This window comes from Salmo salar, chromosome 14 (assembly GCF_965601325.2).
Source record: "Salmo salar chromosome 14, fSalSal1, whole genome shotgun sequence".
NCBI classification, from domain to species: Eukaryota; Metazoa; Chordata; class Actinopteri; order Salmoniformes; family Salmonidae; genus Salmo; species Salmo salar.
Window position 1 is genome coordinate 44,668,674 of NC_138304.1, and position 15,738 is coordinate 44,684,411.

General features: G+C 45.3%; 1 protein-coding gene across 17 annotated transcripts in view; it reads right to left on the bottom strand.

The window, feature by feature from the left end:
* LOC106569572 (supervillin) overlaps nt 1-15,738 on the bottom strand; it is a 93,248-nt gene that overhangs the window by 10,128 nt on the left and 67,382 nt on the right. For all 17 annotated transcript variants that reach the window (XR_006758829.2, XM_045694418.2, XM_045694411.2 and 14 more), the window contains 16 exons: nt 12,919-13,069; nt 11,013-11,190; nt 10,566-10,738; nt 9,837-9,986; nt 6,244-6,380; nt 4,598-4,745; nt 4,141-4,286; nt 3,721-3,896; nt 3,328-3,475; nt 2,673-2,869; nt 2,214-2,448; nt 1,896-2,001; nt 1,281-1,488; nt 849-982; nt 583-738; nt 72-215 (listed from right to left, as the gene is read on the bottom strand). Coding sequence is in view for 16 of the 17 variants with exons in the window: in XM_045694418.2 (XP_045550374.2) it covers nt 72-215; nt 583-738; nt 849-982; nt 1,281-1,488; nt 1,896-2,001; nt 2,214-2,448; nt 2,673-2,869; nt 3,328-3,475; nt 3,721-3,896; nt 4,141-4,286; nt 4,598-4,745; nt 6,244-6,380; nt 9,837-9,986; nt 10,566-10,738; nt 11,013-11,190; nt 12,919-13,069 (2,587 nt within the window). In the remaining variant the exon portion in view is untranslated. The remainder of the gene's footprint in view (nt 1-71; nt 216-582; nt 739-848; nt 983-1,280; nt 1,489-1,895; nt 2,002-2,213; nt 2,449-2,672; nt 2,870-3,327; nt 3,476-3,720; nt 3,897-4,140; nt 4,287-4,597; nt 4,746-6,243; nt 6,381-9,836; nt 9,987-10,565; nt 10,739-11,012; nt 11,191-12,918; nt 13,070-15,738) is intronic.

The window sequence follows — 15,738 nt, forward strand, 5'->3', positions numbered from 1 at the left end:
AAAAGATAAACATCAAGCACCTTATCTTAACTGAGAGAGGCCAGAGATGATAACATCATCAGGTATGCTACCTTTGCAGTACTGCAGCACCGTTTCCATGGCACACTTCCTGTCCATGTCCCATCTTATCCTGGCAGAGCCGGGATTCTCGCTGTCCTGGGGCCACCAGCCCTGCCACAGGTACACCTCATGGAAGTTATCCACCAGGAACAGAGCTATACAGGAAGCGGAAGTTCTCAGAGCAGCCATTTTGTACACCAACATTCCAACAGACAGGACATCTCCTTAATGCTGAGTGCCAAGCAGAGAGGCTTATACACTCACCAGGCTGGGAGGCTCGGTACAGGTCTTTACAGGTCTTTACAGATGTAATGTATTACTACGTTATAATAGGACTCGCCAGGCTGGGAGGCTCAGTACAGGTCTTTACAGGTCTTTACAGATGTAATGTATTACTATGGTATAATAGGACTCACCAGGCTGGGAGGCTCGGTACAGGTCCTTACAGATGTAAAATAGGACTCACCAGGCTGGGAGGCTTAGTACAGGTCTAATGTATTACTATGGTATAATAGGACTCACCAGGCTGGGAGGCTCGGTACAGGTCCTCCTGTAGGAAGGGCAGAGAGCTAACCATGTCTGGAGCTCTGGAGGGGTGGAAGAACTCTGTAGCCACAAACTCCCCTGAAGAACTGCTCAGCTTGAACAGCCGAGGGGTGAAGTTGAATTTACCCGGATCTAAAACAAGAAAATTCATGCTCAGTTTTAACATGTACCTAAACCCGGATAATCAGTTTGCCATATTGTTAAGTGTTATTTCAGTGTGTGTGTGTGTAACAGTACTATACCTTGCAGCATACAATCGTAGGCTTTCCGGTCTTTACTCCCTACAGCATCCCAGAATCCCGTGGGCTCTGATCCCTCATCACACTCTGTAATGGTCACCTTACTGCTGCTGTGGAGCCCCGCCTCCAACGGACATCTAAAAGACAGCAGCCATGCGTCACATCATAGCTACATTATACCGGTCGTCCAAAATGGCACCCTATTCCCCATATAGTGCACTACTTTAGACTACAGCCCTATAGGCCCTGGTCAAAAGTAGTGCTTTATATAGGGAACAGGGTGCCATTTGGGACAGAGATATACCGTATTACACATTTCATTACACAAGAGTTTTTCCTGGTCAGCATAGTACATGGTCAGGAAAGATCACTAGTCCCTGGTCAAAAGTAGTGCACTATTTAGGCAACAGGGAGCCATTTGAGAAGCAGACTCACTGTTCTTTAATCCTCTGAGCTGCGGTGAGGCCCACCAGCCGTGTGTGTTGCTGGGCCTTACAGCCGTGCCACAGGTAAATGAGGGCCTTGTTGACGTTGAGGAGGATCATGGAGCTCCTGGAGCGAAGGCTGCTGCAGTGACTGACAACTTCCAGTAGGTGTCCCTCTACAGGGACCTCCCCCCGCACGCAGTACAGACGCCACTCAGCTAGAAGAAGACGAAGAGGCGCGTGGTCAGTATGACACACACATAGGTCGTGTTCCCTTGCTCATGCTTTTTATTACATCAACTGTTCCGTCGGGCACCAGATTGCTATAATGTGGTTAGCTGATATGTAAAACACCTATCCAGGCATTGTAAAACCTGGTATGCATCAGCAATGTAGTCGCTCAGGAACGCACTCGTACACACTACTGTCCTGATCACAGATACCAGTGGTGGCAGCTGAGGGAAGGACAGGTCATAGTAACGGCTGGAATGGAATTAATGGAATGGGATGGACCTCAATGGGAACTTCCATTAATTCCATTCCAACCATTAGAATGAGCCAGTCCTCTGATTTAAAGTGACACCAGCCTCCACTGGTACAGAAGACGGGCTAGATCCTTCCTTACTTTGTGTGTTCTCCTCTTCCTCCTCTCTCTTCCCACCGTGTATAATCATCCCCCCGTTGAAACACTGCAGGAAACAAGGAGGCTCTTTCCCCTGCTGTACCTGGACCTGTCAGGGACAGCGACGGGGACACGGCTCATACATGACATATTCATCTAAGGCTGCTCTCAGATCAGTGACAGTAGATGCGTGTATACATGAAATTAGGCTGCATCTCAAACACCCTGTTCCCTATATAGTGCACTCTGGTATGGTAGTGCACTGTATAGGGAATAGGGTGCTATTTAAGACACAGGCTTAGTATTTAGGGTCGACAGTACCTGGGCCCCTCTCTCCTCCTCCAGCTCCACTGTCGTCAGTGCTGACGTTCCCTTCTCTCTCACGGTGGAGTTCCGTCCCTGCCAGAAGAAGTAGCAGCACTGTTCTTTCACCAGGCCTGTGCTCCTCAGCTCTGGGTTTTGCATCTTCCCAACTGCTGCGCTCACCATGTACTTCCACTTCACAACGTACGCGTCTCCCTCATGGAACTGGCCTATACTCTGCTGGGGCAGCCGGCTGGGATAAGAACAATACAAATAATTCATTGGATTTCTACAGCACTCCGTACGGGAAGGGTTGCAAAAGTCTGGTTACTTTCCCAAAATTCACATGCTTTCCAGAAATCCCTGTTGGAGGATTTCCTGATTCCAGAAATATTCCAACCAGGATTTCTGGAAAACCTGGGAATTTTGAGAAAGTTTCCAGAATGTTGCAACCCGAGTAAAGGGTGAGATAATGACCTGTAGTCAAACTCCAGGATGTGCCAGACATTTACAGACACTGTGCTGATCTCTAGAGTCCTCATCCTGTCCTCTCCTTCTACAGAGCCGTGGCCTCGGCCAACGTTCATCCCATCCAACACCGTGCTGACAGCTGTCTGGAGTACAGGAAGCATCAACGCTGCATCATACGGCCTGCACACGCACCCTGGCGAATCCTGGGGGTGGAGAGAAAGTGGGAGAGAGAGAGAGGGAGGGGGATGGAGAGAGAGAGAGGGAGGGGGATGGAGAGAGAGAGGGAGGGAGGGGGATGGAGAGAGAGAGGGAGGGAGGGGGATGGAGAGGGAGGGGGAGGGAGAGAGAGAGGGAGGGGGATGGAGAGAGGGAGGGGGAGAGGGAGGGGGATGGAGAGAGGGAGAGAGAGGGATGGAGAGAGAGAGAGAGAGGGATGGAGAGAGAGAGAGAGAGAGAGGGATGAAGAGAGAGAGAGAGGGAGGGAGGGGGATGGAGAGAGAGAGAGAATCATTCAGAAAACTAGGGTCATGGGGTCTGATGAAAACATAACAAATAACGAAATATGTGTAAAAGGAAGAGAGGGAAAGAAAAAGAAAGAGATGGAGAGAGAAAGAACGAGAGAGAGACAAATAGAGAGAGAGAGAGAGTCAAGAGGACATACCTTCTGCTCAGTGACTTGTTGGTTGCTATTCTTTGGTTGTGGTTTCTTAGTGTCTGTCCAGTCCAGAAACTTCTCTTTGAACAGGATTGTCTCATTGTGTTGTGTCAGCCTGCCGAATATGGCCCAGTCAGGACGCCCCTGGCCCTTCCTGTGGACACACACACACACACAGTAAGAGAAAGTGAGAGCAGACTTTAGCACAGGACCTATAGACGTTATAAACCCCTCTAGGACAAACTGTCCCTGAGGGATGAATTGACTGGGTGGTGGAGAGAGAGTGTGTATGTGCAGGTGCGCGCGTACACACACATCAACACACACACACACCAACGTTGCGTTGATGTGCGCGCGCGTTGATGTGCGTGTGCGTGTGTGTGTGTGTTGGTAGCCTACCAGGGTATGCGTGCGTTACATCCTCCAGGGTCCAGAGGATTGATGTCACAGCAGGTGTAGTCAAAGGTTCCGTTCCACAGGTGTTTGGCCAGCTGGAAGGCTACTTTCCTCTGGGCCAGAGTCACCTCCTTACCATGCCACACATACACCTCACTGCCAAAGTCAAACACCAGCACCTGCAAGGGGGGGCACACAGTGGAGATATGGGACCAAAATAACACACACCCTGTGGACCAGGGGCCATAATATGTGTCAGACATCTCAGAATAGGATCAGCTGCTAGTGCTGACCTAGGATCAGGTCCTCCCCTGTCCATGTAATCTTAATCATTGTGATCTAAAAGGCTAAACTGATCCTAGATCAGCTCTCCTACTATGAGTTGTCTGCTATATGTGGTTCCTGATGAGTCCAGTCAGGTACCTCTTTGGATTCCAGTAGTGTGGTGCGTGGAACCTTCCCCCACTGGCCATCATCGGGAACCAGTTTATCATCCAACAGACGGAAGATACAGTTAGTCTCCACGATGGCACTCTCAAACAGCTCATCTTCCTCCAGTGGCCCCGCAGCTGACACACACACACCAAAAATATCAAGAATAATCTACAACGGTGGTATAAAATATGAAGATAAAGGCTTCAGATTACATGTAGCTAAATCTTTTTAAATGAACAAAGTCCCAATTCTCCACCCATTTACCAAAGTGTGCACAATTGCCGTCATGATTTAACAATGGTGGAAACGCCCTCAAGCCAGTGATTCCACTAATGCGTTTAGATCAATGACAGGAAGTGTGCAAGTGCAACATTTTCGGAGAAGGGTTGAGAATTGAGACGCAGCCATGGACACTACTGCTACTACTACTGCCACTGCTGCTTACACTGGTAGGTCTGCTGTCCTCTCAGGGTCTTCCAGAACTCTGTGGCTGCATGGTTCTGGGGGTTGACCCCCTCCTCAATGGTCTGAATCTGGCTCGCTCTGCAGCCCAGGTCCCTCTTAGTCTGGATACACGTGGCCAGCTCAGAGGCCTACAGTACGAGACACACACACAAACACAGAGAAAATGTCACTAACCTGAAATACACACGTCAATATCATAAATACAGTAGAATAGAAATCGTGTAAGCCTTGTAAGGGGATTAGGCTTTAGATTTACTTGCAATGACCAATGTCAACAGCCTCGTAATTACCAGACTCATTGTTGTAGGAGGTTATAATGTCAGAGCCTACTTGGTGTGTTCTACCAGCAGTACTGTACGTTGTAATGATGAGTCAGCATTCATCTTGACAGGTCAAGGGTCTCCATACTGTAGTTCAATGTCTTCCTAATGATACCCTAGTTGATACCAGTTAAATACTAGAGCTAGTGAAATAAATACAAGGACTGAGAAAAACTAAGTAGCCTGGACGAATCAAGCTACGTAGCCTGGACGAATCAAGCTACGTAGCCTGGACGAATCAAGCTACGTAGCCTGGACGAATCAAGCTACGTAGCCTGGACGAATCAAGCTAAGTAGCCTGGACGAATCAAGCTAAGTAGCCTGGACGAATCAAGCTAAGTAGCCTGGACGAATCAAGCCAAGTAGCCTGGACGAATCAAGCCACAGTCTGTTTGAAACTGTCTACTGCACACAAACAGGACACTTTTCATGGGGAATAAGAGCTGCTGTAGGAACAGATGGCACAGCTCTCTGCTCCAATGAGAGAGCAGAACATCTCAACAGTATGTGGCTGAGCCCCTAAATGGCTCCCTATTCCCGATAAAGTGCATTACTTTTGACCAGGGCCCATAGAGCTAACGCCTATCAAAGACATTATGGCTACTTCAATACAGCTACTTCAATATGGTCACTTGAGGAGACATGCTATAAAGTAACATAAGGAGTCATTTAAAAATCCCATCCAAAATAACTTATTAAACATCAGCCTTATTAAACATCAGCCTTATTAAACATCAGCCTTATTAAACATCAGCCTGCCCCAAAAGTTTTTAATCACAAATTCCATCTAGCCCAACCCCAGGGGAATAAGATTATCAAACAAGACATTTTCTTAATCCTGAAAGACATTATTAACCACTGACGCAGTCTGGCACAGGGAGACTGGGAAAGACATTATTAAACGCTGACGCATTCTGGCACAGGGAGACTGGGAAAGACACTATTAAACGCTGACGCAGTCTGGCACAGGGAGACTGGGAAAGACATTATTAACCGCTGACGCAGTCTGGCACAGGGAGACTGGGAAAGACATTATTAAACGCTGACGCAGTCTGGCACAGGGAGACTGGGAAAGACATTATTAACCGCTGACGCAGTCTGGCACAGGGAGACTGGGAAAGACACTATTAAACGCTGACGCAGTCTGGCACAGGGAGACTGGGAAAGACATTATTAACCGCTGACGCAGTCTGGCACAGGGAGACTGGGAAAGACATTATTAACCGCTGACGCAGTCTGGCACAGGGAGATGGGGACTCACTATGGATTTCACCAAAGCCAGACACACACACAGCAGGGGACTCACTTTGGCTTTCTCTATAACGTTAGCAAACTCTCCCATCCAGACAAAACAGTGCTGAGGAGTAACCAACAGGAAACAGTCTCCACTGTTCAGGGCTGAGGCTCTGGGCTCCACTAGTCTGGTCTGAACGTGACGGCGGCCTGGGTGATAGAGAGAGAAGAGTGAGGCTACAGATAAAAATAAAAATGTTAAAGGTATTTTTTGTTGGATAGGATAGAGACAGCGAGAAACTATATGAGAAGAGTGTCCTGACGGCTCCCTGGGTGATAGATTTAGGTTTATTTGAACATGTTGGTACATATGCAGAAATACACATAACTATATCATACTGTATAAAACATAAGTAAAAAGAAATGATCTGCCTAAATATATGGCTAGTGCATCATCAATAAGGCAAACATAAACTGGCATAGCAGCAAGTCAATAAACGGGCATAGCAAATGTCTTTGAGTGCCATACGCCTAGCTTGACAGTACTGAGAGAGACTTGGAATTTCTTCAAACAATCATCTTTATTTAATATTGATTAATTATTGCAATAATGAGACCGTCAGCCCACCAGTCTTGACTGACTGTTAGGCTGAGAGTCTAGCCTTTACAGATGACGCACAGTTTTTATATAGCTGATACCAAGATTGCTTAGTCAGTCATTTCTAACCTTCCCATAAGCCACCTTGGTTATCTACACAGGATGGTATTTTACTTAGTTTCCCAGATGCCAGGAAGATGAGACAATGAGGCATTGTTTTTAACTCTTCCAGGCTCTCTCTATCTCGAGTCACACACACCACATCTTGTCTATAGAATGCCAGCTTTTAATCACCAACATCAATCAATTGTCAGCTTCAAGCTATCTCTAGTAGAACCCATGTCCTCAACACCCAGACTAGCTGCAGGGTGTTAGAGTGGAGACCATAAAACACAGCATTAGCAGGACAGAAATATCTTGCAGTTTGTTAAGTAAATAATTGTTACATATCCAACAAATAAAGTGAATACATAATTTTTCCCTCACAACAGTAATTGCCAAGAATGACCTCTGGTCAGTTTAGTCTCCTGTTCTTGGCTTGATTAGTTTAGTCTGCTGTTCTTGGCTGGATTAGTTTAGTCTGCTGTTCTTGGCTGGATTAGTTTAGTCTGCTGTTCTTGGCTGGATTAGTTTAGTCTGTGTGTGTGTGTGTGTGTGTGTGTGTGTGTGTGTGTGTGTGTGTGTGTGTGTGTGTGTGTGTGTGTGTGTGTGTGTGTGTGTGTGTGTGTGAGCGCAAAAGTTTTAGGCAGGTGTGAAAAAATGCTGTAAAGTAAGAATGCTTTCAAAAATAGACAGGTTAATAGATTATATGGGCTGGCCTAAATGCAAAGTGAGTGAACAGAAGAAAAATCTACATCAAATCCATATTTGGTGTGACCACCCTTTGCCTTCAAAACAGCATCAATTCTTCTAGGTACACTTACACACAGTTTGAAGGAACTCGGCAGGTAGGTTGGCACAATCATCTTGGAGAACTAACCACAGTTTTTCTGTGTATTTAGGCAGCCTCTTCATGTAATCCCAGACAGACTCGATGATGTTGAGATCAGGGCTCTGTGGGGGCCAAACCATCACTTCCAGGACTCCTTGATCTTCTTTACGCTGAAGATCGTTCTTAATGACTTTTGCTGTATGCTTGGGGTTGTTGTCATGCTGCAGAATACATTTGGGGCCAATCAGATGCCTCCCTGATGGTATTGCATGATGGATAAGTATCTGCCTGTACTTCTCAGCATTGAGGAGACCATTAATTCTGACCAAATCACCAACTCCATTTGCAGAAATGCAGCCCCAAACTTGCAAGGAACCTCCACCATGCTTCACTGTTGCCTGCAGACACTCATTCATGTGACGCTCTCCAGCCCGTCGGCAAACAAACTGCCTTCTGCTACAGACAAATATTTCAAATTTTGACTCATCAGTCCAGAGCACCTGCTGCCATTTTTCTGCACCCCAGTTCCTGTGTTTTCATGCATAGTTGTGTCGTTTGGCCTTGTTTCCACGTTGGAGGTATGGCTTTTTGGCCGCAAATTTTCCATGAAGGCTTCTGACCAGACTTCTCCAGACAGTAGATGGGTGTACCAGGGTCTCACAGTTTTCTGCCAATTCTGAACTGATGGCACTGATGGACATCTTCCGATTGCGAAGGGAAGTCAGCATGATGTGTCTTTCATCTGCTGCAGTAAGTTTCCTTGGCCGACCACTGCGTCTATGATCCTCAACGTTGCCCGTTTCTTTGTGCTTCTTCAAAAGAGCTTGGACAGCACATCTGGAAACACCTGTCTGACTTGAAATTTCTGCCTGGGAGAGACCTTACTGATGCAGTGTAACTACCTTGTGTCTTGTTGCTGTGCTCGGTATTGCCATGGTGTATGACTTTTGAGATTAAACTGTCCTCAGCAACCTCACCTTGTTAGCCGAGTTTGGCTTTTCCTCACGCAGTTGTATTCCTCCTGTTCCTCTGTTTCAGTTAATGATTGTGTTTCAACCTACATATTTAATTGATGATCATTAGCACCTGTTTGGTATAATTGGTTAATCATAGACCTGATTATAGGCCTACAAAATCCCTGACTTTGTGTAAGTGTACCTAGAAGAATTGATGCTGTTTTGAAGGCAAAGGGTGGTCACACCAAATATGGATTTGATGTAGATTTTTATTCTGTTCACTCACTTTGCATTTAGTTAATTGATAAATATAAACTATTAACATGTCTATTTTTGAAAGCATTCTTACTTTACAGCATTTTTTCACACCCGTCTAAAACTTTTGCACACTACTGTTTGCATGTGTGTAAACTACATGTTTTAACTATCCCGCCATGACGCTCTTTCTCTTTTGAACTCTAATCCATTTCCTCCTCCATCCCTCCCAGACACTCTCTTATCTGATGGATAAATGTATCACTCCTTGGTGAACCACATCAGTGAAAAACCTCTGTGTTTCATGTGATGCAACATTCTACCTCAATGTACGCAGTAAGGTAAGCCTTGTCAGAACAAGAATGGAGCCCGTTTCTCCTGTTTCTGTAGTAACGCAGCTTGACGTAAAAGTATTCACCTCTGGACAGGCTGTAGACTGACGCAGACCCTTACCAGGGATGGAACCCCCACCTTCCAATCTCAGGGCACACACTAACAACAAGGTCACTGATTTGGTCCAATGATACAGAGTCCTCCAGAAATAAAAGAACCTGTCCTCATTCAGGAAAAACCTAGGGAATATGCTCACTCTAAAATGTCCTGTTTAGCTTTCACTATGACATTGAGCAACCTCAATGTCAACATCCTGATTTTGAACTGATAGCTTTCCCCAAAACCAAAGTTGGTTAGACGTTTTAAAGTGGACCTCAAAAATGGCGATTAGTGTGGGATATGTACTATCTACATGCCTCTTTGTCAAATGAATGGGAAAGATACTATAGACACATACAGTAACTTTCACAAAATTCCCAGGTTTTCCAGAAATCCTGGAAGATTCCTGGAATAAGATGGAATCTTTCAACCAGTATTTCTGCAAATGTTATAACCTTACTATGGGCAGATAAGTAGCGCAGTAGGAATCTCACCTTTGACCTGCATCAACATGAGGTTCTTGTAGGGCACAGCGCTGTTGTTGGACATCTGCTCGGAGATGTTGACGCTCCTCAGACTCACGTTGTTTAAGTTCTCCTTACTGGCCAGCCCAGCATCTGAGTACATCTGAGTACTAGTATTCACTAAAACACACAAGAGGAGGACTCGTATTCACTAAAACACACAGGAGGAGGACTCGTATTCACTAAAACACACAGGAGGAGGACTCGCATTCACTAAAACACACAGGAGGAGGACTCGTATTTCACTAAAACACACAGGAGGAGGACTCGTATTCACTAAAACACACAGGAGGAGGACTCGTATTCACTAAAACACACAGGAGGAGGACTCGCATTCACTAAAACACACAGGAGGAGGACTCGTATTTCACTAAAACACACAGGAGGAGGACTCGTATTCACTAAAACACACAGGAGGAGGACTTGCATTCACTAAAACACACAGGAGGAGGACTCGTATTTCACTAAAACACACAGGAGGAGGACTCGTATTCACTAAAACACACAGGCGGATGAGTGAGCAGTGAGTGCAAATATTACGGGTGCACACACAGATTCTGTGCTTAGGTAAAACTTCCTAAATATAAATGTACTCTTACAACACACTTACGCTCCTATGACAGTAGCATAATATTTTAATATAAAGGTCTCGAATACATGTAACACACATACATGTAACATATACACACACACACTCACACTTCTCATCCTTCATCCTCTTGCTCTCTATGAGGCCGATGTTGAGTCTCTGCTCAGTGTACTCGTGTCTGATGTCCTCCCTGGCCGCCAGCATCTTCAGAGGGTTCTTAGACGACTGGACGTTCCTAGACGGTCTCACTGCCCGTTTGTGCTGCGCTAAGGCTGAGGTCAACCTGGATAGGGAAAAAGGCGAAAGAGACGGGGCGAGGGACAGAGGGAGAGAGAGAGAGCAGGATAGAGAGAGAGCGGGACAGAAAGAAAGCGGGACAGGGAGAAAGCGGGACAGGGAGGGAGAGACAGAGAGGGCATGTAGATGTAGTAAAACTCCATGCAATGTAACTACACCCAATGCCATATGTCTTCACTGACCAAAGAGTTTCCTGATTCCAGAAATATTCCAACCAGAATTTCGCAACCCTAGAGCAAATACTTCATTATTATGCTTACTTTGGTGCCTGAGTGCCAAAGATGGCATCAAAATCATCGTCGATCTCGATCCTGCTGGGCATGCATGGGAAGTCAGCCACGTGACGGTAGAACTTGGAGAAGATCTCATCGTCCATCCTCATCACCTCCTTCACAGCCTTCTCTGTCACTGTCAGAGTGGTCTCCTGATGATCTGTCACTGATAGAAACACAAAAGGTCAAATTCCTACTGGAACAGACTACTGGAACAGACTACTGGATTAACTGTATAGCTTCCTTCCTCACAAGCTACACTGGTATTCCATATTTGATCTCGTCTCCAAAACACACTCTTGAAAAACCCTTAGCCGGATACACCACTGAAAAGCTAGCAACTCGATGGCGTGGGTAAAGACAACTGAAAAATGTCAGCCCCAACCTCTACTGTTCAGACGTCCCAAAAAGGTCTCCAATTTATCCAGCTTTTTATCCGACTCCAAGTTCATCTCTGGTCTGGCTTAGATTTCTGGTGGATTAGACAACAGAGTTGTATTCATGATAGATACAGTGAGGTCATGTTGTGAGTGTACGTTTCAAAGAAATGTGACTAGGGATGCAAAATTCCAGTAGCTTTCACAAAATCTCAGTTGGAAGATTCCTTGATTCAGGATGGAAAAAGCAGGAAATCCATGAATCCTCCAACCAAGATTTCTGGGAAAACCTGGGAATTTTAGGAAAGTGATTGAAATTTTGCAATTCTACATTGCATCCTTCGTGGACTGTATGACTGACCCTCCTGAGGTTTGTACCCAGTCACACTGCTCTTGAGTTTGGTGGAGACAGGAGACAGGATAGGGCTGATGGCTGAGGAAGAGGCTGTCAGACTTGCAAACACAAACACACACACAAACTGAGAGGACAGAATAACCTAACTGGGTTGCCTTCTTTTAACACCACACAGCTAACAGTGATATATTTAAGCGTTAAGGCACGAGGGGGTGTGGTATATGGCCAATATACCATGGCTAAGGGCTGTTCTTAAGCATGGCGCAAAGTGGAGTGCCTGGATATAGCCCTTAGCCATCGTATATTTGCCATATAACACACCCCCTCGTGCCTTATTGCTTAAATATATCACTGTTAGCTGTGATATATCTACCAACGTAATTAGAGTAGTCAAAAATAAAGGTTTTGTCATACCCATGGTATACCATGGCTGTCAGCCAATCAGCATTCAGGGCTCAAACCACCCAGTTTATAATATGCTTCAATAACTAGTAAGCCATTTCAAAATCATACATTCAGAGGTCAACAAATTCACCAGTTATTATTTGCTAATGAAATTAGAGAACTACATTTCCCCCCAAGCTCACAGGGTCAACCAGTCAACATTCTCATCAAATACAAAGGAATGGCCCCCCGAGTGGTGCAGTGGTCTAAGGCATGGCATCGCAGTGCTAGCTGTGCCACTAGAGATTCTGTGTTCGGGTCCAGGCTCTGTCGCAGCCGGCCGCGACCGGAAGACCCATGGGGCGGTGCACAATTGGCCCGGCGTCGTCCGGGTTAGGGGAGGGTTTGGCCGGCAGGGATGTTCCTGTCCCATCATGCACTAGTGACTCCTGTGGCGGGCCGGGCGCAGTGCACGCTGACACGGTCACCAGGTGTACGGTGTTTCCTCCAACACATTGGTGTGGCTGGCTAAAGGGTTAAGTGGGCATTGTGTCAAGAAGCAGTGCGGCTTGGTTGGGTTGTGTTTCGGAGGACGCACGGCTCTCGACCTTCGCCTCTCCCCAGTCCGTACGAGAGTTGCAGTGATGACACAAGACTAACTACCAATTGGATACAATGAAATTGGGGAGGAAAAAAAGGGGTAAATAATAAAAAATACAAAAGGAATGGTGTGAGTGGACAGTAAATGATCAGACAAATGGACCATCCGTGCTCTAACCTTTCTTGACCATGCGTTCGGTCACAGTGTACTGGGTGGAGTCGTTGGCCACGCCCTTTCCTTTAGACTCCCAGGCCTCCTCCCTTGTAGAGATCTGCTTCCTCTCCTCTGTGGACATCTGAGCCTGGATCTCCATCTCCTTTCCCATCCTCTGAACACACAGTTACACACACAGTTACATATACTGTTACACACAGTTACATATACTGTTACACACAGTTACATATACTGTTACACACAGTTACATACACTGTTACACACAGTTACATACACTGTTACACACAGTTACATACACTGCCATTTGGGGTCACTTAGAAATGTCCTTGTTTTCCATGGAAACATACATGAAATGAGTTGCAAAATAAATAAGAAATGTAGTCAAGACGTTGACAAGGTTATAAATAATGATTTTTAATTGAAATAATAATTGTGTCTATCAAACTTTGCTTTGGTCAAAGAATCCCCCATTTGCATCAATTACAGCCTTGCAGACCTTTGGCATTCTAGTTGTCAATTTGTTGAAGTAATCTGAAGAGATTTGACCCCATGCTTCCTGAAGCACCTCCCACAAATTGGATTGGCTTGATGGGCACTTCTTATGTACCACACGGTCAAGCTGCTCCCACAACAGCTCAATAGGGTTGAGATCCGGTGACTGTGCTGACCACTGCATTATAGACAGAATACCAGCTGACTGCTTCTTCCCTAAATAGTTGTTGCATAGTTTGGAGCTGTGCTTTGGGTCATTGTCCTGTTGTAGGAGGAAATTGGCTCCAAATAAGCGCCGTCCACAGGGTATGGCATGGCACTGCAAAATGGAGTGATAGTCTTCCTTCTTCAAGATCCCTTTTACCCTGTACAAATCCCCCACTTTACCACCACCAAAGCACCCCCAGACCATAACATTGCCTCCACCATGCTAGACAGATGGCGTCAAGCACTCTTCCAGCATCTTTTCATTTTTTCTGCGTCTCACAAAAGTTCTTCTTTGTGATCCGAACACCTCAAACTTAGATTTGTCAGTCCATAACACCTTTTTCCAATCTTCCTCTGTCCAGTGTCTGTGTTCTTATGCCCATCTTAATCTTTTCTTTTTATTGGCCAGTCTGAGATATGGCTTTTTCTTTGCAACTCTGCCTAGAAGGCCAGCATCTCGGAGTCGCCTCTTCACTGTTGACGTTGAGATTGGTGTTTTGCGGGTACTATTTAATGAAGCTGCCAGTTGAGGACTTGTGAGGCGTCTGTTTCTCAAACTAGACACTCTAATGTACTTGTCCTCTTGCTCAGTTGTGCACCGGGGCCTCCCACTCCTCTTTCTATTCTGGTTAGAGACAGTTTGCGCTGTTCTGTGAAGGGATAAGAGCGTCTGCTAAATTACTTAAATGTAAATGGATTAGTACACAGCGTTGTACGAGATCTTCAGTTTCTTGGCAATTTCTCGCATGGAATAGCCTTCATTTCTCAGAACAAGAATAGAATTATGAGTATCAGAAGTTCTTTGCTTCTGGCCATTTTGAGCCTGTAATCAAACCCACAAATGCTGATGCTCCAGATACTCAACTAGTCTAAAGAAGGCCAGTTTTATTTAGCACAGCACTTCAGCTGTGCTAAAATAATTGCAAAAGGGTTTTCTAATGATCAATTAGCCTTTTAAAATGATAAACTTGGATTAGCTAACACAACGTGCCATTGGAACACAGGAGTGATGGTTGCTGATAATGGGCCTCTGTACGCCTATGTAGATACTCCATTAAAAATCAGACGTTTCCAGCTACAATAGACATTTACAACATTAAATGTCTACACTGTCTTTCTGATCATATTGATGTTATTTTAAATGGACAAAAAAAAAAGAAGCTTTTTTCAAAAACAAGGACATTTCTAAGTGACCCCAAACTTATGAACGGTAGTGTACACTGTTACACATTTCCTGGTACACATTCTGTTACACACATTTCCTGTTACACATATACTGTTACGTACACTGTTAAGTATATTGTTACACATCCTGTTACACATCCTGTTACACACAGTTACATACACTGTTACGTACAGTACCAGTCAAAAGTTTGGACACACCTACTCATTCAAGGGTTTTTCTTTATTTTTACTATTTTCTACATTGTAGAATAGTGAAGACATCAAAACTATGAAATAACACATATGGAATCATGTAATAACCAAAAAAGTGTTAAACAAATCAAAATATATTTTAGATTTTAGATTCTTTAAAGTAGCCACCATTTGCCTTGATGCGCACTTTTGGCATTCACTCAACCAGCATCACCTGGAATGCTTTTCCAACAGTCTTGAAGGAGTTCCCACATATGCTAAAGCACTTGTTGGCTGCTTTTCCTTCACTCTGCAGTCCAACTCATCCCAAACCATCTCAATTGGGTTGAGGTCGGGTGATTGTGGAGGCCAGGTCATCTGATGCAGCAATCCATCACTCTCCTTCTTGGCCAAATAGCCCTTACACAGCCTGGAGGGGTGTTGGGTCATTGTCCTGTTGAAAAACAAATGATAGTGGGACTAAGGGCAAACCAGATGTGATGGTGTATCGCTGCAGAATGCTGTAGTAGCCATGCTGGTTAAGTGTGCCTTGAATTGTAAATAAATCATAGACAGTGTCACCAGCAAAGCACCCCCACACCATCACACCTCCTCCTCCATGCTTCACGGTGGGAACCACACATGAGGAGATCATCTGTTCACCTACTCTGTGTCTCACAAAAGACAAGGCAGTTGGAACCAAAAATCTCAAATTTGGACTCATCAGACCAAAGGACAGATTTCCACCAGTCTAATGCCCATTGCTCG